The sequence below is a fragment of the Lutjanus erythropterus genome, chromosome 13 (assembly GCF_056507025.1).
Source record: "Lutjanus erythropterus isolate fLutEry1 chromosome 13, fLutEry1.hap2, whole genome shotgun sequence".
Lineage (NCBI taxonomy): Eukaryota > Metazoa > Chordata > Actinopteri > Lutjaniformes > Lutjanidae > Lutjanus > Lutjanus erythropterus.
This window is the reverse complement of record NC_139329.1, coordinates 5030923-5057914: the sequence shown is the minus strand read 5'-3', so window position 1 is coordinate 5057914 and position 26992 is coordinate 5030923. Positions and strand designations below refer to the sequence as shown.

General features: G+C 38.2%; 2 protein-coding genes across 3 annotated transcripts in view; both read left to right on the top strand.

Annotated features, from left to right (window-relative positions):
* The first annotated feature begins 1675 nt into the window (after positions 1-1675).
* LOC146316047 (cytochrome P450 2D15-like) lies at positions 1676-11168 on the top strand. Its single transcript, XM_084733915.1, has 11 exons — positions 1676-1865; positions 2949-3111; positions 4483-4647; positions 4891-5051; positions 5820-5888; positions 6725-6829; positions 6939-7080; positions 9272-9357; positions 9708-9809; positions 10259-10400; positions 10497-11168. The coding sequence occupies exons 1-11, from the start codon at positions 1704-1706 to the stop codon at positions 10673-10675; spliced, it is 1476 nt and encodes a 491-aa protein (XP_084590041.1). The 5' UTR covers positions 1676-1703; the 3' UTR covers positions 10676-11168.
* A 1011-nt stretch (positions 11169-12179) lies between these two features.
* Positions 12180-26992, top strand: part of hsf4 (heat shock transcription factor 4) — a 30746-nt gene continuing 15933 nt past the window's right edge. Inside the window, exons 1-8 of one of the 2 annotated variants that reach the window (XM_084734877.1) lie at positions 12180-12836; positions 17010-17118; positions 17221-17348; positions 18380-18504; positions 22100-22141; positions 22772-22847; positions 25651-25718; positions 26883-26982. In XM_084734877.1, coding sequence (XP_084591003.1) covers positions 12711-12836; positions 17010-17118; positions 17221-17348; positions 18380-18504; positions 22100-22141; positions 22772-22847; positions 25651-25718; positions 26883-26982 — 774 coding nt within the window. In that variant the 5' untranslated portion in view covers positions 12180-12710. The remainder of the gene's footprint in view (positions 12837-17009; positions 17119-17220; positions 17349-18379; positions 18505-22099; positions 22142-22771; positions 22848-25650; positions 25719-26882; positions 26983-26992) is intronic. The other variant, XM_084734878.1, reaches the window with a different exon arrangement.

Below are 26992 nucleotides of genomic sequence, written 5' to 3'. Positions count from 1 at the left end.
GTACACAAAGTAAGCAATATGTTTAGTAAAACACATTATAAGTGTTTTAAAGTCAGTCACAAAAAGTTAAAGTTAACAAACTGTTAGAAAGTACCTAAATTAACAACCATGTGTCAAGATAAACAGCTTTAATTCGCATAGCCATAGCACTCAGACCCATGACCCTCCACAGCAGACAGATACTGCTCCCTTCAGTGAGACTCTTTCTGGGATGTAGGAAAATATGCATGAAAACTAAGCTTTGGGTTTCGCTGCCTGTGGTGCTGATAAGATGTCATATCTCCTAAAACAGAGCCTTTGCTATCTTTTCAAGAGTTCTCTTGAGCTGCAATTACTCCTGTGTTTGTATGAAATTCACCTTTGTGGTATGTTTAAAATTGATTTTTCCAGTCTTAATATAATTAGATTCCTTAGATCATTTAAATGTTACTGTAACAGTTTAACTCCTGAAGTGTAGGAGGAAGTGATGAATACATAAGACAGCAGATAATAAATGGCTCCCTCAAGTGGACAGTATTAGGTAATGTTTTAACATTCAAGTTAACCCTGATCATGCAAATTGTTTTATGTACAAATCTAAATATATATTATATGTATGTTTACTGCCATGCCAGATGCTGAAAAACCCCCAGCCACAGCCACAATTTTTTTTTTATTATCAATTACTAGCTATGAGGGTGCAAGAGTCAGTACTGTTGTGTACAACTTACACAATAACAACATGCAAATTGCTTGCAGAGCAAAACTACTAAGCAGGTTCTCAGTGAAACTGTCAAACACTTCACAGCTTTATTTGTCTCTGAACAATTATGTGTTGCCCACAACAGCTTTGAATTTCTCATCTGTTTTGCTAATTGTCTATATATGACTTTACATGAAAGATCAAGGGTGAAAATTTCCTGTTTGTACTACATGTAACCAGGGGTTTAGTGGGGAGACCTCTGTATTTTTCTTCTGGCAATTTTGTCTGTTTATCTGTTTCTTACATACTGGAGCATGAAAATGATCTAAGTTGGTAATTGAGTCCTTTCCTTCACATTTTTGATATTTGTTCACATCTGAAACAGCACTTTTTTTTTCTTTTTTTTTCTTTTTTTTATCAGTTTGATGCTTATTAAATCTGTCTCGGTATAGGTAGGTGTTGTTAGGTTTATATTCTCATTGCCAGAGGAGTACATTTTGCTGAAAATCCTTGACTGAGAGTGAAAAAAAAACAAGAGCATATGGACTGTTTGTTTATTCTTCTATAGTATCTTCAGTTTAGTTTTTATAAACAGTATATTTATTGGTAAGTTTACTTAAAGACCAAATCCAGTGTATGACCCAATTACGAGGCCAGTGACGGGGCCTGCGTGCTGTATATACAGAAGATAAATCCAACTTTAGGAGCTCTGAAAGTTGTTCACATCAGATAGGAGGGAGGGTTGAGGCATGTCCAGCAAGGGTCAATGTCTCCTAAATTCAAGTTGTTATATTATATTATATATAGTTGTTATTTTTATATTGTTATATTGATGTGTGACTGATGACCAGACTCTTATCTACTCGTTACTTAATATATATAGGTCAAATCAGGGCTTAACAAATAAATGACAATGCAATAACTCTGCAGGTCACATGGCTGTGCAAAGGTTGTGTTTCTAAGTCTAATATAAATGCAGAGGAGAGTGTAAATTGATTAGACTGTCATCCACAACTTCATCATGTTTGCATCTGTGGCTCTAGTGTTTGTGACCGTTTTGCTCTTCCTGCTCCTCTTTCGGATCAACAGGGCTAAAAATTTTCCTCCAGGCCCCCGACCCATCCCCATCTTAGGAAACTTGCTGGAGCTCAATCTGGAGAACCCCATTTCAGATCTGGAGAGGGTAAAGTTGAATATTGTGACCATAAGAACCTACAAGCTTCCTGTATTTATATATTAAATTCAAGTAGTGGTGGATTTAATTACCTAAATGCGTTAAAAGAGTGATACAGTCTTTTAATCTAAAAATGTTCACTGTTTTTACATCACTGTTTTTCCAGCTCATGCTGCATGTGTTTGAGTTTACATGATCTCTATTTTTTACAGTGTTTAGCTTGGGATCAGGAAAATTGTGGATATTACTTGGTACATTTAATTAAACAGCCTCTGTGTCACACCAGTGGCAGAAAATGCTGCTGCTGTTGTTCTATCGGATTTGTCTGGTGAGCTGAGCTCTTAAAACAAAATGATGCATGACATTCACCTCGGGGGACTTATTCTGTCATCCTATACTTTAAGTGAGGTAGCCAAATCTGTTAGGTTAGAGATATCTATCAAAGTTGAGATATAAGTACAAGCTTAAAAATAAAGTTGCTCATTTTATTGCTACGAATAAGAACTTGTTAGTATGTTGTGATTGAGTCTTTGCAGTGTCATGATTATCCAAATCCACAATTCAATTATATATATATTTTTTTCCAACACTGACAGCTATTCTATTTTTGTTGGACTACTGAGTTCTCACCTGCAAAAAACCACCAGCTTGCCTTTCAGGAAGGAGGCTTTGTGGGTAACCTGAACCCTAACATTTGACATGGGGGTTTGTTGTAGGAAAATTCAGTAAAGTGCATGCTATAAAGGGTCTTAAACCCTCTTCAAATAGTTTTTTAACTGGTCATGCATTAGTCTGAGTTTAACACTGATGCCTCTATATAAACTATATCTGCAAATGACAACATCAAGAAGACTGGTCATTTCTATATAGTTATTCTGCCAGCAGGTCAGAATGCAAAAACAAAAATGCTGGAAGAATTTTGCTTATCCTTACTTTTGATCATTGAAATCAAACATTGATTTTAGGTTAAGTATTGAATTTGTGACACCCCTTTAGGTGACTGCCCTAAATACAGGTCACAGGTGACTGACCTGTATTTAGGGCAGTCACCTAAGCCCCAGTATTTATAATCTCCTGTGGCTCTTTCCTCAGTTGGCCAAATGTTATGGTAATGTCTACAGCCTTTTCATTGGTCCAAAGCTTACAGTCGTCATCAATGGGATGGAAGCCTTGAAAGAGGCCCTGGTCAACAAAGCCGCTGACTTTTCTGGCAGACCACAGGACCTAATGGTCAATCATTCTGTACAAATGAAAGGTACAGAGTGACCATTTGCTGATTTCTGACTATCACTGCAAGCCACATGCCTTCCCCTTGTGATAAATATGGAATCCTGTCACCCTGTGCTATTATGAGTGAATGTCACCAGTGACACAGTCATGACGTCACATAGTAATGTATTATACTTAGTGGCACAGCACAAAAATCTGCAATTTTCTAGCCTCCCCCTCCCCTTTTAATAGATCCAATGTCATACAAATGCATATAACTGTATTATAGACCCCCTCCAGTGAAAACCATTTTTTAACCATGTCCATGTGGTGTTTTTCATGTGTTACAACATATATCAGGAGCAAAACAATTAGTAAACGTCAAGTCTTTGCATTTCTTGCTTTGAAAATGCAGTTAGCAAGAGTAGTCTTAAACAGATTCAGTCAGGCTGGGTATCTGACATCATAAACCTAAGGAACCAATCCTGTTAATTGTGGGGCTGGTGCTATACAAATAATTAGCAGTGATGCCCAGCCCACAGGAGACGCTGGATGTAGCTAGTTACTGTGATTAGTTAGCAAAACAGAGGAGAAGGCAGGGACTATTTACATGTTCATGAATCCTTAAATACTAAATGAAGGCAAGGTGTAGAGCTGTATATAAGCCATTTTAACAAAGTATTTGAATTAGAAAAAAAACTTACAACTGAAAAAGACTTAATTGAAATCTATTGTTTTTACGAATTGAATTAGTTTCCAACAAGTGTTAGCTCAGTCTGTTGTAACTTTTGAGGAATTGAGGTATAAGCAGTGGTTGTCAAATGAAATAGCTTATAGCGGAGGTAAAATATATATATTATTATATATATATATATTATATACTGTATATAAATATATATTATTATATATATTTCCCTCTGAAAGGCAACGGAGTATAGTTCTGAAGTTGCATTAAGAATAAATAGTCAAGTTAAGTGCAAAATTGTCTTAAGTACTTATTGTACTAAGTTCTACTTAGTACTTATTACCTTTCACCACTGAGACTGTTAGTGCAAGAAAACTACCTCCCTTCTCACCACTATGTACTATCATAGCAGTGATCTGTTATTAAAACATAGAAAAGAAACACAGTTAATTTCACAGAGAAATAATTGCCAACTAATAACATAAATACCCTCAAATTGACTACATGTTGAATTTAAAAAGTTATGGCACCATCTGGTGGTAGAAAGGTGGAAGAAGTATTTAGATCTTTTATTTATAGGAAGAGAGTTTTTTGTAGTGGGGTTGTATGAGGTACTTTGCCATAGTCACCATGACCTAATAATATAGACATTAAAACTGAAACTTCACTCAGTGCATTTAAAACATGTATTTGAAGGTGGACTAAATTCTAAGTTGACCTTTTCGAATGTAGCTCATGCTCCTGGAGTGATTCTAGCAGACTATAATCCTGCCTGGCGAGAGCAACGACGCTTTGGTCTGATGACCCTGAGAAACTTTGGTTTGGGGAAACACACCATGGAGCAGAGAATTCTGGGAGAGACTCAGTGCATCATAAAGATATTGGAGGAGAGTGTCGGTAAGTCCGCTCTGCAACCAATGTGGCTAAATGTTGAAATCAAATATGACATCAGGATCTAGAGATCTTTTGAAGACTGTGCTGAAAACCAAAGAACCCTATATGTTTATCTATTTTCTTTTTTTCTCTCTTTTTCTTTTTCTTTTTCTTTTTTTCTTTTTAAAACCTTATTATATGTGATTTAAACCATTAGTGACTATATTTCAGTCAAATTCAAGAGGACTGCACATTTTATTTTACCAGGTCAGAACATGAATCCTCACCTGATGTTTCACAATGCAGCCTCCAACATCATCTGCCAAGTTCTGTTTGCTAAGCGGTTTGACTATGATGATGAGTTCATGAAGTTTTTTGTTGGCCTTTTTCATGAGACCTCCAAAATACTTAACGGACGCTGGAGTATGGTGAGTCACATTTTTGACAGCAAAACCACTCAATAACATGGTATTGCTGCTATAAATCTAGAGTAAATATATATTATGCAAACCTGCTCACTAAAAGCAGTGTGACGTGATGAATACCGAATTGTTTTGTTAAACTGAAAATGACGGGATAAGCTTACATATAGAATGTACAAGAACAAAAACCAAAGTCATCTCAGTTCCAAAGTGCCATGTCCCTTTTACAGCATAGTTAAGTCATTTCGCAAACCAACCATTATCATCACATTGCCACTGAGAACTGCAGTAAAACGGCTCTCTACAATCAGAGGACGCCACTTACTTCAGCAAGCTTGCACAGACCCAAGGATGTAATTTTAAAAAAGCCCTTTTAATTAGGGCATGTCAAGGATAAAAACCTCAAAAAATGGCAACTGGATTCCAAATTGGGTCCTCTTCAGGGTATGAAAGGAAAGAGGAGTCCTTCTCATGGAGTCCTCTTTCCATTCACTCTTAAGAAGACCCACTGTGGGTCAAAATTGGTCGGCATTTTTTTTTTTTTTTTTTTTTTAGGTTTTTAAGCTTGACATGCTCTAACCGACAAAGGCTTTTAAAACTATATCCTTGACTTTGTGCAAGTGAGCCTGAAGTAAGCCTAGTGGCTTCCACTGTTTTCCTAGTTCACCAGTTCGATCTAAGAGCACTTTGCTTTCACCTGGAGTTTAGTAATTTATCTTGTCTCTAGGAAATGCTCAGAAAACAATAGATTCTTCATTTTTCTCTCCCATGCAGATTTATGACTCTATTCCCCTGGTGCGCAGCCTGCCACTGCCTTTCCGTAGAGCATTTGAGCTGTTTAAGGTATGTTTTTTTAAAGCATTCATTTAAATTTCTGGCAAACGGCCAATAGTTATGTCTAGAAGGGACCCCTTGATGAACAAACTAATTACATTTTATAATGTGACAGTGTTGTGGTTAAGATCTGTTTAGATTTAGGGACAAAATGCACTTGTTTAAGGTCCAAAATGGTTAAAATGATCATCCCCAAAGTGCAGCTAAGGCTGATGATATCATTAGTTTTGCTGGTATTAAGTCATAAACCAAAATATAGTATATAAATATAACATTGTTATTGTCTCACTGAAATGGCATGCTGGGAAATTATGACACAGGCAGCCTGTGCCAATTTTTTTAGGTTTATACCAACATTATAAATAAAAGATGGATGATGCTTCTCCACTTCCTCCCACTGTACAAAAGTGAAGTCAAAATATTCCGAATACGAGTGCTGCCATCTTGTGCTATTGATGTCTTGAACAAACATCAGCGTGACGAGAGCTTCCTAAAATGACGGGAACCATCTTTGGGAAAAATGTATTTGATGTGTACTTTGATGATTAAGTTTGGCCCATGCTGCATCTATTAACTCTGGGGAAGCAGGATTTATGACCTGTGCTGCAGCCCACCACCCAGGAGGTGAGATGCTTTAGCTTCATTTTTATGGAGCTCTGATGTTGTCCATTTCTCTATATATGTTTATATGGTTTATAGATTCAGTAGTGTATAAAAAGAGGCCACTTATGGCCCTGGAAAATAAAGCATAAAAAAATCTGTATGCCCAGAAGTATTAATTTGAAAAATGTTTCTAAAACTTGATGAATCTGTTTACTTATATCAAAACTTTTTTTTCTTTCCAGGGTGCAAATGAAAGACATATGGAGATGGTGGCTCAGAACAAAAAGAACAGAGTTCCTGGTAAACCACGACATTTCATAGACTGCTACCTAGATGAGATGGATAAGGTGTGTGTGTATTCTTTTCAGAGCAAGAATGAACTAGCCTGTTGCTGATAGGTAAGATATTTCAGCTGTGGTGGTGGTGATAGTTTGCTCACTCTTTGCCTTTCTTCAGAGAGGAAACGACGATGGCTCATCATTCTCTGAAGACCAGCTTTGTGCATATCTTTTGGATCTTCACTTTGCTGGGACTGATACAACCGCCAACACCCTGCTCACTGCCTTCCTCTACCTAATGAATTATCCACAGATACAGGGTATGTATATCTGTTAATCAATATTTTGGACATTAAATGTCACATGTGGGACATGTAAAAGCATGTGTGAGTCCAAATGCATCCCATGTGGTTTTCCAGCTTTTCTCATGTCATGCATTTCGAAGCCATCCATCCATCCATCCATCCATCCATCCATCCATCCATCCATCCATCCATCTGCTTGTCTGTCAGTGTACGTGGTTTCTGAACATTTCATATTTAATGCATCCATCCATCTGTCCTCCCGTCTGTCTGTAAAATGTCTGAAAACCACACAGGATGCACCATCTATCCGTCCATCCGTCAGCCCATCCATTTTCTGCTTATCTGAGGTCAGGTGGTGGTGGTTATTTCAGCACTTTCCAGTTCCTCCTGGAGGATCCCATGGCATTCCCAGGCCACGTGAAATATGTAATCCCTCCTGCAAGTTCTGGGTCTACCATCTTAATCAGATGCCCGAACCACTGTAGCTGGCTCCTTTTGACAAGAAGGAGCAACTGTTGTATTCCGAGCTTCCTTTGGATGTCTGAGCTCCTCACCCTATCTCTAAGGCTGAGCCTAGCAACCCTACGAAAGAGATTCATCTTGGCTGCTTGTATCCAAAATTTCCTTCTTTTGGTCACTATACAAAAATCATGACCATAGGTGAGGGTCAGAGCATAGATTGACTGGTAAATTTAAAGGTTCACCTTTTCAGTTCAGCTCCCTACAATGGTGCAGTACAGTACCTGCATTACTGCTGACGTTGGTCCAAACAGCCTGTTGATCTCATGCTCCATCTTCCAGTTACTCATGAACAAGACCCCAAGAAACTTGAACCCCTTTGTTTGGGGCAGCAACTCACTCCCAACCCAGATGGAGTAATCCACCGTTTTCCAGCAGAGAACCATGGCCTCAGACTTGTGGGTGCTGACTCACATCCAGACTGCTTCACACTTGGCTGTAAACCACACCAAATGCGTGTTGAAGGTCAAAGTCTGATGAAGCCAACAGAACCATGTCGTCTGCAAAAATTTAGTTCTCAGGTTCCCAAACCAGACACTGTCCTCATCCTGGCTGCGCCTTGAGATTGGACACAGGATCAGAGACAGTGGACGGCCTTTGTGGAGTCCAACACCCACTGAGAACATGTTTAACTTTGTGCCCCTCGGTGCACCATATTCCAGCATTGCCCCCCACTGGATCAATCAGGGGACAAGGTTGTAGGCCGGATGGTCAAACTCCCATGACCCCCCTAGTAAACCCGCAAGGGTAAAGAGCTGGTCCACTGTTTCATGGCTGAAATAGAATCTATATTGTTCCTCCTGAATCTGGAGTTCGACCTTGGAGGCACATGAGGAATGAATTTCATGTGAAATTCACATGTGAAATTTCATGTGACATTTCTACTTGTGACACATGAAAAATGTCATGTGTAATGTTACATGAAATATTACATAAGAGGCATTCAGTGGCACATGTGGTTTTCATACATTTCATATTGACATTGCACATGATATTTTAAATGCATCACACATGAAAATTCTGAAAACCATGTTTATGTTAATCTTCAAATTTGATGAGTAACATGCTTCTTTCATAAGGGTATGAATGCAGATAATATAAGAAAAAATGAAATAAATGAATAAAAAACTAAATGGTCATTATACGATAGCCAGTGGTTTCCAAGGTTGTATCTCAGCTATTGTTTTCTCTCCTATTTTGCTCTCCACTTTTTAGCTGCATGTATTCAAAGCCAGCTCAGACAAGATTGGTTGGTTATTTAATCAAAGCTACCAAGCAAAAGTTACTGACTTTGTAAAAAAAAAAAAAAAAAAAAAAAAAATCATCAGTACACTTGTTCACTGGTCATACAGTATTCTTAGAAAAGTGCAAGGAATTACAGCCTTGGTTGTCTATACAATGTCCATCAGTCAAGAGACAATTAAGGGTAAAATAAAAATAATTTTTCTTTATAGCCCAAAATTGTTAGTAGTTTCATCAACTACACAAAAATGGCCAATTAAATCACTTTGCCCTGCCAGCAAGCTACAGCAAAATGTAGTTGAAACACTAGTTTAATTACATTGCTGATGTTAGCATTTAGTTCATACTTCAGGCTGCCATGTATCACAAAAAGTGAGAACAATCTTTTGCTGTCTCACCCTGTATCTCCTGATGTGCATGCTGTCTATCTTTCTGTATTCTCCAGAGCGTTGTCAGCAGGAAATTGACAAAGTTCTGGATGGGAAAGATCAAGCCAGTTTTGAAGACAGACACCAGATGCCCTATGTGCAGGTATGAGGATTCCATATTCATATTCATATTAATGCATTTGATGTACACCTCTATTTTGTATCTGATATTTTATTTACTTAAAAATGTATAAAAGCTAAATACTTCTGCTGTCTGCAAATGCCAACCATGACTGCTGTTGTTATACCAGGACTGACACATCTACTCTCATACATTTTATTTTATCCTTTTATTACAGCTGCTGTTATTACTGACCTGGTCTTCTCATCCAGCACATTTAATTGTACCGCTGACCATGTGTTAACCTATACTTATGTTAACCCATATGACTAATAAAACTCAACTGAACTGTGATGCAATGCAACGCTCTAACAACAGCCTCTGTCACGCAGGCTGTTCTTCATGAGGTCCAGAGGAAGGCTGACACTGTTCCTCTTAGTGTTTTCCACACCACCACTAAAGACACAGAGCTAATGGGATACTCCATACCCAGGGTTAGTATAAAATATTATTTGTCTCAGAAAAGGCTTTATATCATAGTATCTACTTGAGTACTTGAAATTTACTTGACAGCAACTGATGCTAAAGTTTCCCATGTAGCTGTCCTGTGGGTGGGTACATCTTTATAACCACCTTCACAATGTAATTCTGAAATGTAATTCTTTTGTTGCCCCATACCAACTTTTTGAAAGGTGTTGCAGGAATCAAATTCAGAATAAACGTATGTTTACAATAAAAAAATCACTTTGAACAATAAATATCTTGTTGTATTTCAGTTCAATTGAATACAAGTTGCAATGGTGTTTGCAAATCATTGGATATTGTTTTATTTACTTTTTACACACTTTGTCAAAGTTGTAAAAGTGCAGGAACAAGGACCCCAAGTGGTGAGGGAGCCATAGTTATATGTTCATTTTAACAGATCTTTGTTTGTGTTCTTCAGGGAACAGTAATCATCCCCAATCTGTCCTCAGTCCTGATTGAGGAGGGACAGTGGAAATTCCCCCATGAATTCAACCCTGAAAACTTCCTCAATGAGAATGGAGAATTTGTGAAGCCAGAGGCCTTTGTGCCTTTCTCTACCGGTGAGTGAACATAATGATCACGTTCAAAGAAAGATTGATTGGGAGGATTAAATAACATAAGGTCATAAAATAATATGTGGGTATTTGAACCTGCAGGTCCTCGTATGTGTCTTGGAGAGGGTCTGGCTCGTATGGAACTCTTCCTCATTGCGGTGACTCTGCTGAGAAGGTTCAGTTTCATCTGGCCTGAAGATGCAGGAAAGCCAGACTTCACTCCTGTTTTTGGAACAACCCAGACACCCAGGCCTTATTGCATAAAGGTCCAACTCAGATAAACTACTGAGACAAACTTTTAAGAAAGAGATAATCCAAATATGGTAATTTTCTTATGAAAACACTGAACAAAATTCAGCTCTTCAACATAAAATCAGTCTGTTAAATCTGCACTATTTTCATATGATCAGTGAAATGACTGTGAATGTGAATGGGCACACTGGCAGTGACAAATCCACAGACAATTTCCACAAACTGCAGTTTCTCTCTGCTGCACAGACTTTATCAGGTCTTTCAGCGTGTGGTTTTGGTTTTACAGCCCACAACTATGAATGCCAGTATTGTCCCTTAACAGCTGTTAAGCAACAAGATTTCCATATCAACTTAAAAGATCATAATATGTCATTTTTGCATTACAACTTGGTTGCTACAACTTTTCCAAAGTCAAATTCAAGCACTTTTTAAGCATTTTCAAGGTGCATTTTTCAGCTGTGGTAAATAACATATTTGTGTACAAAATAATTATTTCACCTCTTTGTCGCTTTGCTCCAAGGAAAAAAGTTTGGGAACCATGGCTGTAGTTTACAGTTTGTGGGAGTTTGTAAATTGTAAAATTATGAAACTGTTGTATAAAATAAATAAGTCTGCAATATCAAATCATGTGTAACTGCTCAACAAAGAGTGTTGGTAGAGGATACCCCAATCAGAAGTGTCCATAGTATGTTCATTGTCTAGGGAGCATTAAATTATCTAATAAATTCAATGGGAATCTGCCCCCTCTGCCCCCTCTGCCCCTCCCCCTTTGATATGTCTTGTGTACAAGTTGAAATTTTGACCCTACAGTGCCACAAAAGAAAAGGTCATCGAGTCACCAAAATCACCAGGATTAAATCTCTCAGGATTCTAAACATCCACTGCGAATTTTCCTGTAGGTATAACCAGTTGTCAAGATATCTTAACTGCTCTACACTAAAGTAAGTGAGGAAAGTTTACTTATTCAAATGCTGTATCACAATATCATAACACAGACAGAAGCCATTCTGCCAAATAATGAGCACTTTTGATACTTTAGATTATATATTGATAATACGACTGCACTCTTCTGTGGTTTTATTACCTTTCTGCCACCACTGAAGAAAGTGTTGTTCAGATTGGCAGCAGTTTTAACTTATGCTGTCATGACCCCTTTCACGTGGGACCCTACACTACCCCATAATAAAATAACATGAACCTAGATTTTAAGACACTATAACATCTCTCAGTTAGGCCTGGTTAAAAAGTTGAAAAAGGCCAGTATAGTTGCCTTGATGTTACTACACAACCAGTACAGTATGTCCCCTCCATAACAACATCAAGACATTTATGATAATTCTCATAAATAATGAGGGACTTGTCTTTTCTACCTGGCTTACAGGTACACTGAACCATGCACTTTTCACTTTAACCAGTAGGCTTTTGATGGGTGGACAGTGGTGTATTATTGAAGCTTTTGTGTTGATGCTGTATTGTTTTACTGGGCGGTCTCTTGATTGTCAGCTGGAGGCCGGGGATAGGGGGGTGGGCTTGAATGGTGTGTGTGTGTGTGTGTGTGTGTGTGTGTGTGTGTGTGTGTGTGTGTGTGTGCTGACGTGGACCTTCCTGTGATGGCATTCGGTTGGATGACCGGTGGAGCAGGGAGGACAGAGAGAGGAGAGCAAAAGAAAAAAAGAAACTGAAAGAGCAACACGAATAGATTAAAGGGGGTTATATTAAATAGAGACATCAAGAAAAGAGAAATAGCAAAGCAAAGACAAAAGTGAAGATTAGATACAAAGTGAGACTGTGTCGACAAGGACGTACAGGGACAGTTTGACAGACTGAAATGGAATCAATGAGACTGAGACAAACTTGGGATTATCAGTAACGGATCATCAGAAGTGGAATTTCTCAAACATGGACTAGTCTGGGAGTCTGCACATACATACGCGCACACAGACACAGACACAGACACATACACACACACACACACACACACACACACACACACACACACACACACACACACACACACACTTGGTTTCCTGTTGTGAGCCGTCTTGGCAGTTGACAGGTGACAGTATGCAGGAGTCTCCAGGTGCCATGGGTGTAGATGGCAGCTACGCCAGCAATGTTCCAGCCTTTCTCACTAAGCTGTGGACCCTGGTGGAGGATCCAGATACCAACCACCTCATCTGCTGGAGTGCTGTAAGTCAGTCCTCTGAACATACTTTTGTAACTTTGGGAGGAACGTCATTTCAATGGACAAAAAAGAGTATCATCTCGGAACTGTGTCCTCTAAACCATCATCGTCCTTCTCAGTAAACACATTCTAGTGTCAATGTTATTTGTCTACCTGCTGTTCTCTGTTCAGGAACAGACCAATTCAATGATTAGCAAGTGCAACAAAATGTAAATTTTTTCCATTTCACAGCATAGTCGTAGCGAGGAGCCATTTTATGTTTTGAAAGTATCTAAGAGTTATCTTAATGCTAAATAAAATACATATTTTTCAACCAAAATTCTTATTTAGCTTTGATTTAGAAGAGCTATGGTTGAGTTGACATGTTATGGTTGAGACACATCTGATAGCAATATTATTTAATGAATTTGTCCATCAAATAAAAAGTGCTGCTTTGAGCAGTATTCCTGCCTTTTCTAAACCAGGAAGTGAGACAGAGCTGATGGAATTCTGGGACACAGCTTAAAAAGGCCAACATTTTCATTATAAAATGTATTTTAAAACAAAGATTATAAGAGTGCATTTTAATACTTCAAGTTATGAGTAGGTATTTAATTTTCAAAGCTTTTAAATAGTTTAGGTTGTGAATACTTGTCTGGGACAAAAGTGTTGTCTGGCACAGAGCAAGTTCTGAAATAAAAAAAATAAATAAAACATTTCAGAAATTATAAATATTTCACATATTTTTCATATATAAATCCTTAATAATATATCCTAAATAATACATTGTAATTCATTTTTAAAGTTTTTGTTGTTTGTTTGTTTGTTTGTTTGTTTGTTTTTGGTAGAACATGATTTGTCCCAAGTCTCTAGAACAGCATATCTCACAACCTGAAAAGGAGAAAAGTCATAGTTCTATGACATGAGGAACAAAAAAAAAATATGTTTAGCTTGTAAACTAGTAACTTCTCCTGCCAGTTTGTCTAGCTAATGAATGTTTAGAGCTCACTAACTAACTGTTATTTCCACAACTGTTGTTAACATCATGCTTGTTTACCAAGCTAACATGCTAACTCTAAGTGCGATGGCCCCTACAAAAAATAAAAGCACTAGCCTGCTAACGGGTCTAACTTATCCTTTATAATATAAATATTATACAACGTGATGTCACTCATTCTTTAGAATGCTTTTTTTCTGTCAACTCAGTCTGGTTTTTTTTTTTTTTTTTTTTTTTTACAAAAACATGATTTAATCAGGTGTTAAAATTGTTAGATTCACTCTCAGGACCCTTGTCTCTCTTTCTGGTTTTAAAAAAGGCTGGAATACATTACATTAAATAATATTGCTATGAGATGTGTGTCAGCCACACCGTGTCAACTGTGTAGCCCTTCTAAATAAAAGCTGAATAGGAATTCTGGTTTAAAAATGTATTAGCATTAAGATAGAAAAAAAATAAAATAAAGAAAATTGTGACATGTTGTCAGCTCTGTAAGACACCAACTCAATCAGATTTCCCATTTTATTCATCACTAGGAGACTGAGCCCATCTACTGAGGCTGTGAGTCCTTTACAGCAGCGGGTGGTTTGACTCCCGCCTGCCGCCCTTTGCTGCATGTCATTCCCCCTCGCTGTCTCCCCCCTTCCTGTCATATCTTCAGCTGTACTATAGATGAAAGGCATAAAAGCCAACCTTTTGACCTTTGACCCCTGATAAATGGCTGTGTTTTATATTCTGTAGGCAACTAGACTTAATCATTCCTTAATTGTTTACATGAAGAAAATATATAATTTTCAAAGTGAATTTTGATAGCATTTTCTAGATGATAGAAAAGGAAGAGCATATGTGGTTCTCTGTGTTTATCTCTTTCCTGGGGAATCAGGGAATCATCATACAGGAAGAAGGCTGCTTCTCTGTTCTTCTTTGGAGGGAGACAAACACACAAGCAAAGGGCTGTCCAGTCCCACGACATCTATAGTTAGAGTGTGCAGCATCAGCTGTTGCATTGTCAGACTATTAGTAAGCCAGTGAGCATCATTAATGTCTTATTAGAATAGTCTTAATTCTATACATTTCACACCTGTTGTGCAAAAGGTTTTTGCTAAATCCCGATTATGTGCAATAATTTACCCAATACTGCTTTTCAAAAGTAAAGGAAAAGATGCAGTTGCTTAGTAAGAGTGTAACATTGGGAGAGAGAGCATGACTCATCACACACAGTGTGAGAGAGAGTTTGTTTGATTGGCTGACCGAATTTGGCTGCTGATGAATAGACCCTGCACATGGGGGAAAATCACCATCATTCAGGTACCATTATTTCACACACAATATCCACCTAGTAACAGGTGGTGAATCATGTTCATGACAGTGATTACTGATGAACTCTGGGTTTGTGAAGGTACATGTTTCTGGCAGCATTTTTAAAAGCATAAAAATAGAAATGCTGTAATTTTACCATACCAGTAAAACAACAGAAATCATGTCACTGTACACAGTGTTGATGTGCAAATGAAAAGGCTACAAAACTGCTCTTTAGAAAGTATAAATGACCACAAAATTACATCAAACAGGTCATTCAGAAACTGTAATCTGTAATCCGTGTTTCACAGCCAAAGCCTTTTGGTGTTGATGAAACATAAGAATCTCAGTTATGACCCTTTGGGATAGGATGTTTGCATTAAATACAGAAATACCTGGTTAACATATGTCCCTGTTCACATGATTATAATATGGCAGTTTAATGAGCTAATATCTGCAATTTCTATAATCAGAGGCACAGAGTGTTGCAGAAGACGGGAAACTGGACAATTAAGCATTAAATTATTCTCAATATTAAAGGAGAAAATCAGTTATATAGTTACTGAAATATATCATAAAATGACCACGATATGGTATTAGAGATTAGAGAAACAGGCTAAAATTAAATACTAACTTCTCTAATGACAATGTTACAACTGTGTTGTGCTCCTTTAAAATTTAGAGTTCAAATTAATTCAGAATGTTCACTGAATGAGTAAGTGTCTGTTTTTGAGTTGTAAGAAATCATTAATAATCTTTTAGAAGAAACAGATATTTATAAGGCTTAAATCAAACAGTGTGTTAATGAAGTCTGGCAGCAGTGAGACAGGCAGTCACTTAACTCAAACTCTTGAGTGTATATTTCCAGAGCAGCGGGCTTTTGTTTTCAGGATCACAGGCTTAACTTTACAGTGACAGACAATTGTCCGTTATGAACAACTGATCAACCCAGTGGAGATCTTGTCATTGCTTGTTATTGTCATTTTACAATCAACCTATTTAATACCATCCAACTCACTAATCGGAGTGCGGTACTCATTTTTGGATGTACACGGGGTCAGACTTTCACTTTTACTGCCACCTTATGGCTTAAATTGTTTGTCATACATTTTTGCTTACCTGCTTTCCCAATACTTAATATAAGGTGCCAGTGTGCATATCAAATATATTTGGCCTTTTTCTTCATTTCTGTCCCTCTGGACTGTCCTTACCTTCACCAACAGCCTTCAAAATACTGTTATTACTGAAGGAGCATGCTCAAAGGAGCATGCTTTTCACAACACATGAGTTTCTTCGTCTGGAATCTGGACTGATTTTGTTTTGAGCTCCTTATCCCTGGAAAGATCTTCACTAGAAGCAAATTACTGTATTTACTGTTGTAAATTATGTTTTTATCTATAAAAAGCATAATGCCACTTTTTAACCTGGCACTTCTTAGAGCAACAACCCTTCCATCTTTGTAGCATTGTAGCAGTTGGAACTTCTGACTCAACTTTAAATCAACATGAAACATTGGTGGTTTTCATTAAGGAATGATGTGTTTTCAGCCACACAGAGTGATAGTAAATATAAAGAAGTAATGAGTAACCAGACAAGTAAAAAAACATAAAGAACACACTTTGATTGAAGGTCTCTCTCCTGTCTTGTCTCTACACTACAGTGGTGGTACCTTCGACCAAGGTAGTAATAGTACACAAAGTAGTGAAAAAAGAAAAAAACAACACAAAATACCAATATTTGTTATATTATATATATGTATATTATATTTTTATATTGTTTGGGGGGGTGGTGTGACTCCAGACTCATTGGCCCCTCTTGGCACCTCCTAGAAGTGCTCCTGCTATACCGATTATTATGAGATGCTGTTAACTACCTTTGCATTCCTGACTATTGTTTCTTTCAGACTGGGACTAGTTTCCATGTGTTTGACCAAGGACGCTTTGCCAAGGAAGTTCTGCCAAAGTACTTTAAGCACAATAATATGGCTAGCTTCGTTCGACAACTCAACATGTGTGAGTACACTCTTCTCTTCTCTTGTATTCTCTTCTCTTAATTCCAATATGTACTGTATTTACTCTGTGTGTGCGTGTTTGCTCTTAAATGTGTGTGTTTAGATGGTTTCCGTAAGGTGGTGAACATTGAGCAGAGTGGTCTGGTGAAGCCTGAGAGAGACGATACAGAGTTCCAACATCTGTACTTCCTCCAGGGACACGAGCACATGCTAGAACACATCAAGAGGAAGGTATGTACACACACACACAAACACACACACACACACACACACCCACACACACACACACACACACACACACACACACACACACACACACACACACACACACACACAAATACCTACAAGACAAACTGGTTAGAAAGTGTCTTACAATAGTGGAGGCTTTATATTTGTAGCACTGGAGAAGTCAGCACAGAAGTCATTTGAATGAGGATGCCTTCACCACATCTTTGCCACACAAGTCACCTACACTCCTAGGGTAAAGAGGATTCTATCCACGCCATAAAAGATTAAAATGCTTCAGCCTTTCATAAACGAGGAATCTGTAATACCTTTTTATTTCATCAGAAATTAAGGAAGCAGTCTAAGTTGGAGTAATTGCTAATGTGACAACAACACTACAGCAGTGGTGTCTGCTTTGAAATGTCCATTCCAGGCTGAAATAAATGTTTTTGTTTACCCATTTCACATTAATTAGAGTTCAAATTAGAGTGTGTATTTTCAGAGCAGTGGGATTTTGTTTTCAGGATAACATGCTTAACTTAAAATTGACAAACAACAAATAACTGATCAACTCACAGTGAAGGACTAGGTGTCGCTTGTTATTGTCAAATTGTAAGGTTGCACTCGTCTTGTATTCCTGCAGCATTCCTGCAGCCTGCCTGAGCTCCCCCAAGCCTGGGGAAGAGGGGGTGGGGGGAAACAACTTGTTTCAACAATAGAACATGCATTCAATAGGATTTCAACCCATTTAATATACCTTCTATGGCTCCAACTTGTTATTTAGACTGCTGTACTCACTTTTGGATGCATAATTGCTACATATTGCTCCTTTAAATCTCAGTTTTGTATTTGCTGTTGGAGCAGCTGATAACAGCACAGAACAAAAAAAGATTCCCAACTAAAGCGCTTAAAGAGTGAAGCCTCTCAACAAAACAACAGACCCACACTACCATCCCTAAAACTTCTTCTGAGGTCTCTGTTCTCAAATGCAGCAGGTTGTACCTGCTAGATCTGAGTATTGTCCTTTGTGTGTTCAGGTGTCTATAGTGAAGAGTGAGGAGACCAAAGTTCGTCAGGAGGACCTCAGTAAACTGCTGTATGAAGTCCAGCTTCTCAGGACACAACAAGACAACATGGAGTGTCAGATGCAGGACATGAAACAGTGAGTACAGAGGTTTAGTGTGTGTGTGTGTGTGTGTGTGTGTGTGTGTGTGTGTGTGTGTGTGTGTGTGTGTGTGTGTGTGTGTGTATGCCATGGCACCACAAGTCCTCAGCCTTCAAATAAAGTCCATCCTCTTTGCCTGCTCTCCATCTGTCACTGACATGAGCATGTGCATAGGGTGACCAGATGAAAATGGATGAAATTCAGGACAGGGAGTTGAAGGTGGGCGTGTCATGACAGAGGGATTAAAATAGAATAATTCAGAGTAACATCCTTTGTCATTAATATGATTTAGATCAGTTCCGGATTCTGAGGATGAAATGAGATCCTGGCACAGATGATAGGTGTGGTTCATGTGGACCTTTTTTTCAGCAGCTAAGATTGTCATTAAGATGTAGGAGCTTACAAACATTTGCATTTATTTTAACCACAAATTCCTCCCAGTGGGAGCTGCATACTCTGTCATCTGATTTGAAACAGGTCGAATGACATCAACAATCCTTTAATTATGATCATCAGATTGCCTTATTAGTGTGATAGACAAGCGAAAACACTAACAATAATCCTATATATTGTTTAAAAATGAACGGGACTTTTTTAATGATTAAAAGCAGGAATTATAGCCTTCATAAGTCATGGTTATCGTAAATGTGCGCCACGTTTGAACATCAGTTATATGTTCTCCTATAATTATACAGTTAATATCTCCCAAATTCTGTCCTTGATTAGGAAAACAAATGACATCAAATGAGCCTTGAGCAAGCAGCAGCCCTCTGAACAGGACTACAATAGTTAATGGTAGTTCCCAGACTGGATTACCAACCAGGCAACTGCCCAAGTTTATATCAAGTGGTTGTATGTCACATGGTTAAATGAATATTTGTTTCGAAATTTGCAAAGCTAGAACACAAAACGGAAGAAAACAGGTCCTGCATAATGTTTTGCCACTTGATAAACCTTCAGCTTCATAGATCTAATCTTATTTAAACTGGACTTCCTGGATCTTGTTTCATTACCTCACCATCACTTGCCACCAGATCCACAAAAAAAACAAAAAACAAAAAACACTTTGCCGCTTGAGCTGGTAGTGTGACTATGGTGTGAGAGTTATGCAAACAGAAATCTCAGGTCAAGTCAGTTTGACACGTAACAGTAGAGCACAAGAGGGACAAAATATTCAACACTGATGAGTATGACTCTGACAGGCTGCACTACTTTAAAACTCAAAATTATAAAATCTTGCTCTATTTTTTGTTAAGAAAATACAGTTGTGGTGCTACATAGTTCATGCCCAATCAACCTGTCTATTATTCCTCTTGCTAAGTTGGAACAAATCACCCAGTGGATGAACAGACTTTTTCTCTAGAGGCTATTGTTGCTGAAAATAGCTGCTGTGTGTCTATTGTGCGGTGGAGCTGCTTTGTGCTCAGTATTGTTTGCTAATGAGAGGAGAGAATGTTCACCTGCTCACCTGACTGACACACACACATACACACCAACAACGACATTCTTAGAAAGGATGACCAGATGTGTGCATGTGCACATGTATGGCCATACAGGCAGGCAGGCCTGGGCAGGCCTGGGCAACGCTCTCTGAACACAAGCTTCTCCCGCTAACAAAGCTTGTCAGGCGTAGGCCCTCAACATGCGCTGCAAATTTGCATAGATGCTCAGTAAATCAGAATGACTCACAAGTTGTCCCTGTTTGGCTGCAAACTTGTTGTCTTTCAGTAAAATTTGCAATTTTTCAATGTACAATATGGCACCCTAGTATTCTGTGTTGATCTGTAGATTTTTTTTATTCAGGAAATACGGGGTCCACAGTCCACCTGGGCAGACACATTGCACTTAATGCAGGACCTCATCTTTGTAAGGAAACTGTTTTCAGTCGCTGTAATATGACATGTTACTGTTTAACTGAGCTTCAGTAAGCATAACCTTACTCAACATTAGCTTAAATGTTAACCACCTCCCATAAATCTGCTTCAACCTTCTGTCCCAGTATTTTTAAAGGAGAAATGTGTCATATATTTAAATCATTGAATTACCATGTTGTCAGAGATCAATTCTGTCCCTCTTTGAAATTTCTATTCTGTGCTGGAATAACTTGTTACTTTAACTTTAATTAGAGTTCAAATTAATGCCGAGCGTCTGCCAAAAAAGTAAGCCTGTGTTTATGAGTTGTAAGAAATCAAAATCTTGTACAGTTAAATTGAGCAATATGTTAATGGAGTCATTGCAGGCAGTAAGAAAAGCAGCCACTTAACTCAAACTCCAGAGTGTGTATTTTCAGAGTAGTGGGCTTTTGTTTTCAGGATAACAAGCTTAGTTTTACACTGACAGACAACTGACAGTCATAAACAGCTGATCAACCTACAGCGGAGGACTTGTTATTGTCAATCTACAATATGCTTGTCTTATGCTACTGCCAGCCTGAAATTCTCCGACTCTGAGGATGAGTGAGTGGGGGTTAAACAACTCACTTCAGCCACAGATCTTATTAAATAAGAATTCAGCCTATTTAATGTACAGTCTGTGGCTCCAACTCAGTATTTGGATTGTAGGAGGGGTGGCCTCATGGCTGTGTAGTGTGTGAGCACAAGAATCTGGGGACACAGGAGAGACTGACTGATCACTGCTCAGGACATAGACATAGGCAGAACTAACCAGCCATGACAAGCAACTGTCAGACTGTCCTTTTCTCTGCAGGGTCATCCATGAACAAGAACCTATGTGCAAAGTGAAAAAATATTAATTTAATGTGACATGAAGTCCAATTCTCAGAATTGTCACTATTGTCAGCCTGTTGGAGATTATAAATCTAGTTTATGGATTGTAATCCTTCTGTTGCAGAAAAGCAGAAGGTGGCTAACCAGAAAACTAGAGCAGAGGTTATCAAGGACCCCTTACAAGATAAGGAATATACTAAAGACCCCGTTACTTAAGCATAATTTTGTGAAGCAATAACCCAAGAGAAATGTATTAGAATGATTTTAGAAAGACATGAGACATGTATTAAAATATTTCCACCACCAATACAGAATACCCATAAAATATGAGACTTTAGGGAAAAAACATGTTTAATATCAATATTATTTAAATGAATTAATGAATCTGAAAACCTTTCACAAAATATCTTGCATTGTACCATGAACCCCTATTTGAGAACCACTGAACTAGAGTAAATATTTGTAACTGTTCTATTTAGACAGGTTTCACTCTCTGAGTCTGGTGTCTACAGGCTTAAGTGCACCTCCTGTCATGACACAACAGACCATTTAGCTGAGCTGAGATAGTGATTAACAAAACAACAAAGAAATTAAATGTGCACATACACTGTATCACATCATTTACCATTGATGTGGGACACACAAAACAAAAATCCCCAAAATAAATATTTTTCCCCTGGCCTGTAGTGCTATTTATCCATCGAGATTGTTCTGATGTGAGTTGGAGATGTCTGGAAGTATCAGCCATAGAGAGCCATAGTCTGCCTTCTCTCCAATATAATGAAACTAAATGGCACTCGGCATGTGGTGCTTAAAGCACCAAAAAATATATATTTGAAAAACTCAACAGAAATGTCTCTTTCCAGAAATCGTGACCTGGTGACTCAAGATAATCCACAGACTTTGTCGTGAGTACTTTCTCGTAGGAACTTTTTTCTTTCTCGAGTCAAATCTACCAGAGCTACTTTCTTCCCATTATATTGGCTGATATATCCAAAACTCTGCAGCTCACACCAAAATTATCTAGACTGATAACAAGCACTACAGGTAAGAGCAAAAAATATGTATTTTTGATTTTAGCATGAACTGTCCATCATGAGCCTAACATTGTTATAGGAGTGCAACGCTACATTGGTGGAGTGCTCTTTTAGAGTTTGGGTTGATGGACGCACCCTTCAGTGTCAGATTAGAGGGTGACATCTGTATTAAAAATGCCCCAGACTGGACTTCCTGGAATTGAAGGCCAGAATTATGAAGAAGATTTGGAGGGTATTTACAGTTATTCAATATATGTATATGTAGGAGGCTTTATCATTAGGAAATAGTTTGGACTTAAACAGATTCTTGTTTTAGTGCTGATCAACTGACTGCTGGTAAGGTTTTAATAGGCATCAAACTCTTAACCAGGTGAAAATGAAAACAATGTTTACAACAAATCTTTTTTTTTTTTTTTTTTTGTTTTCGCTAAATATGGTTTTGTTTTCTCTGTTTCTCCTCTCCACCACCTCCATCTGTCACCGTCCTCCATCTGTCTGCAGGCAGAATGAAGTGCTGTGGAGAGAGGTGGTCTCACTGAGACAGAACCACACACAGCAGCAGAAAGTCATGAACAAGGTCAGTCTGTGTGTATGTGTGTGTGTGTGTGTGTGTGTGTGTGTGTGTGTGTGTGTGTGTGTGTGTGTGTGTGTGTGTGTGTGTGTGTGTTTGAATGAAGAAACACTCTGGGGGAACTTTTACAGGCAATGGAGTAGTGTAGGGTGTGTGTGTGTGTGTATGTGTGTCTGTGTATGTTTTCTTCAGTGTGCACCAAGTGTGTTGGAGCAATAATCCAGAGTTACATTTATGTAGTATTACTACTTCCTCAGTTACCTCTGAACCACCACCACTTCTACTACTGCTCAGGGGTGGAAGTAACTAATTACAACCACTCAAAATACTGTAATTAAGTTTTTTGTGTACTTGTGCTTTTCTGAGTATTTTTTCAAGTCTTTAATTTTACTTGTTATTAAGTATGCATTACATTACGTAATCTACTTAGTTTCTTTCAAAATCATAACTGAGTACTGAGTATCATCTCTATCATCCAAACCTTTAATCCACATTTTTGTTGGCAATGTAGCTATCTGATTGTAAAAACCATGACATGCAGATGAAAACAAAAAACACAAACCCTGCAGCAGCACAGGTTTGGAGAGGTGAGCGTGACCACTGAACAGAACACTGAAGGAGTTATTTAGACTGAAGATTTGGAGAAACAGAAACCCCTTTGATTAAATGTCTGCTATTAGTAATGCATAAACATCAACTGTGAAAAAGTAACTATATTCTGAGTAGTTTTGGGGGAGCATACTTTTAATTTTTACTTAAGTATTTTTTAACAGCAGTAGTTTTACTAGGAGTTGAGTAATATTTTGATAATGTGACCTGAGTACAGACTTCAGTCTTCCACTGCTGCCACTGCTACTACCACTATAATTGATGCAACTAGCCAGATATCTGCGATTTTGTGAACTGAGTACAAAGTCCCTCTCAGTTGTCATTGATGGAAGTTGCTGGGTTGTATATGCTATCCTGTGATCTTGGTTGCTTGTTAGCTTTACTGTGATATTCCTATCACACACAAGTGATGAATATTGTTCTCATGTGCTAAGCTATTTAACTTTGTGTAATATGTCCAGTCCCTCCAGGAAGTTGTGATGTTGCAATTGCAACAAATTCAACCAATCTCCTTGCAACCTTGTCCAATCACAGCAGCTTTTTCTGTAATTTCTGATCAATCATCATAGCTAAATGCCTAAAAACACTGCAACATGCATAACAACTTTTTTTTTTAGCTTTGCCATGAAATAAGGCATTCTAAGCCGCAACAATGCCAAAAAACAGCTTAAAGGAACTGCACAGACCTTTTTTAAAGCAGTCATATTGACATGGAATAGTTGGGTAAACACAGGTGGTACCAATGATACTAATTAAGATCCCATTCCATTTAGTGTAGCCTCTCCAGTGAACTAGCAGCACTCTGTTTGACCTTAATGAAGCAGTATCACTGGTAACACTTTACAGCACATTCTGCCTTACAGTGACATTTCACTCAGAAGGATAACAGCAGTGGTGGGAAGTAGATATGTCTATATACTATACATAAGTACAGTTTTGAGGTACTTGTACTCTACTTGTGTATTTTGATTTTATGCCCCACAATAACAACTGTTTGTTTGCACAAAGGGACTACAACTTGCATCCTATTGTGCAACCCTGTGTAGAAGAATGACGAAAAAATTAACCTTGATCCTTGGATTAGATTTCAGCTAGAAACATTGTTCTTTTTACCACACATTTATTTAACAGAGATTATTACCAGTTACTTTGATTTAACAAACAAAACATACAATTAGATTATTTATAAAATATCATGCATTATTATACCCATACAAGTGTTATAATATTTTGGGACTCTGTGACAAAAACTATATCAGGTTTATTAGTATAAACTTGTATTAGTGTAATTCGTATTTATTTTACTCTAGCAGAGGAAGTATTTTTTCAGTGTGGTATTTCTACCTTTAAAGCCGATGTATCAAACAGTGGCTCATTTTATGTGGCCTGCTTGAGCTTACATAGAATATAATTTATATTCAATACATTTCTATGCTTCTTTTATTGTATTACAGATCCCATAAACAACATGTCCCAGAATGCATCCAGATTTTGTTACCTGTCCATTGAAGGAATCTAGCCGCTAGATGTCAGTGTATGTTAGATAGCGTCTTAATATCATGTAGCCGTTTCCAGCAGTGGCACCTTAGCTGAGTGGTTGCAGCTAGCAATGTTAATAGTAGCAGCCTAGCAGAATCCTGTAATTTCAGAAAAATATTTTGGATATGAAACCTTGCATGTAGGCTACACAAACTGAGACAACCTTTATTGTTATTTTGACTTTATTATGTATATTTGATTTCTTTTTATTAAATTGTGTAACAATTTTCCTTGACTTATACTTGCAGAGCTAATTATTCATTATTAAGTTGATCCTAAAAGCAAAAATCAAATGCAGAGGCATGGAGTAAATAACATAACAAGTATATGCATTTATATGATCTACAGACTTTTATCCTGATAAATCCAATAATTCATAGTGCTCAAACTGTATGTTGGAAATGTTTCAAAATCAAGGTCATTTTGATTTGTCAAGCAATTTTTCATTTTAAAATGCAATATGAGGATTAACCCCTCGGGATGCACCATCTCATTTTCAGGTATATGCCTGGGGTTGTGGGTCATGCAATTTATTTTCCCTTTCTTGTTTTTTTTATGTTTCAAGAAGGAAATAATGGGTCAGTGTGAGTGTGTTTTCTGTGTGTGTGTGTGTGTGTGAGGAGGATGCTGATTCATGCTGTGCTTTTTCTCTCTTTGCCAGCTGATTCAGTTTCTGTTCAGCCAGATGCAGTCCAACACACCCAGCACTGTGGGCCTAAAGAGAAAGCTGTGAGTACATGCACGCACGCACACACACACATACTGTACATACACACACATATACACACACACACGCACACAGTGGAGCAATCAACAAAAGTGAGACAAACAGGGCCACAGTGGGGCAGAGGGAAGGGCTGGCTCAGCTGACAAACTGAACAATCTAACTCAACAAGCGCTGTGAATGGAGACAAGTGCTGAATCAGTCAGTCAGACACACACACACAAACACACACACATTGACACACAGTGAAGGCAGAGCAGAGTGCATGACCCTGCTACAGCCTGTGTGTGTAAAATGCTGGTTCAGCTTTGCTGCTGAGTGTGAACAAGGCCGACACGAGAAAGGAAAGGCACGCTGGAACACAAAAGTGCTATAGAAACGTGTACTGTGCTACCTGGCAAAGGTGCAGTTTTGCTCCATGTTTTAATGATAGTCATGTAAGGCCTTCAGGCTTTCAGACTCTCTGAATACCCACTATTTCTGTTTAGCATCTACCCCCTGAAGGCAAGAACAAGACAAAAAATCAGCACACTGTACCAGTTAGGGGTGTCACCATATCAGTATTAATTTGACAATCATTTGAAATGAGCTTTTAATTTCAGTGCTTCAAAATAAGTCAACAGTATGTCAGAGAACTTGAATTTAACAGAAAATTGGCAGAAAAATTAAAACCAAACACTGGCTTTAGGTAGGATCTTTTGCATTTTTCCCACGTTTTGCAGCCACTGTTTGTCACTCCTACACACTGAGAAAGAGAGGGAGAGGTGAGATGTTTGCAATCTGCAGCCTCACCACTAGATGCCACTAAATCCTACACACTGGTCCTTACTTTGCAGTTTACAGTTATAACAATACCACAAAAAAAATTAGATGGAATTGTTGAACAGTACAGCAGTGAAGTAGTGATATACACTAGAAGTCGCAGATCCTGACCAGAATCCTAATAGACTAAGCATTAATATGTGTACCATTCAGCACCTTCAATAATAGGAGAAATGCTTCAACTAAACTGAACAGACTGTCTACCCAATGAAACTTCCATCTGTAATAGCTTCTATTTATTACTGTAATTAATTAGTATTCTGACTATGATGTCCTGCTGTGTTTGACTCTCTGTAGCTGTTGTGACTCCAGATGTGTAACAGATTAAAAAACAATGTTCCCTCCAGGCCCCTGATGTTGGATGATGGTTCTCCCAGCCCTCCTGCCTCCAAGTTCAGCCATAGCCACCCAATGGAGCCCATGCATGAACCGTTCTACATCCAGTCGGTGAGGAAAC

Coding starts and splice junctions, on each gene's coding strand:
- LOC146316047 (XM_084733915.1), top strand. CDS start 1,704: ATGTTTGCATCTGTGGCTCTAGTGTTTGTGACCGTTTTGCTCTTCCTG. Junction 5,052..5,819: donor TTAACGGACGCTGGAGTATG/GTGAGTCACATT, acceptor TCTCCCATGCAG/ATTTATGACTCTATTCCCCT. Junction 6,830..6,938: donor ACCTAGATGAGATGGATAAG/GTGTGTGTGTAT, acceptor GCCTTTCTTCAG/AGAGGAAACGACGATGGCTC.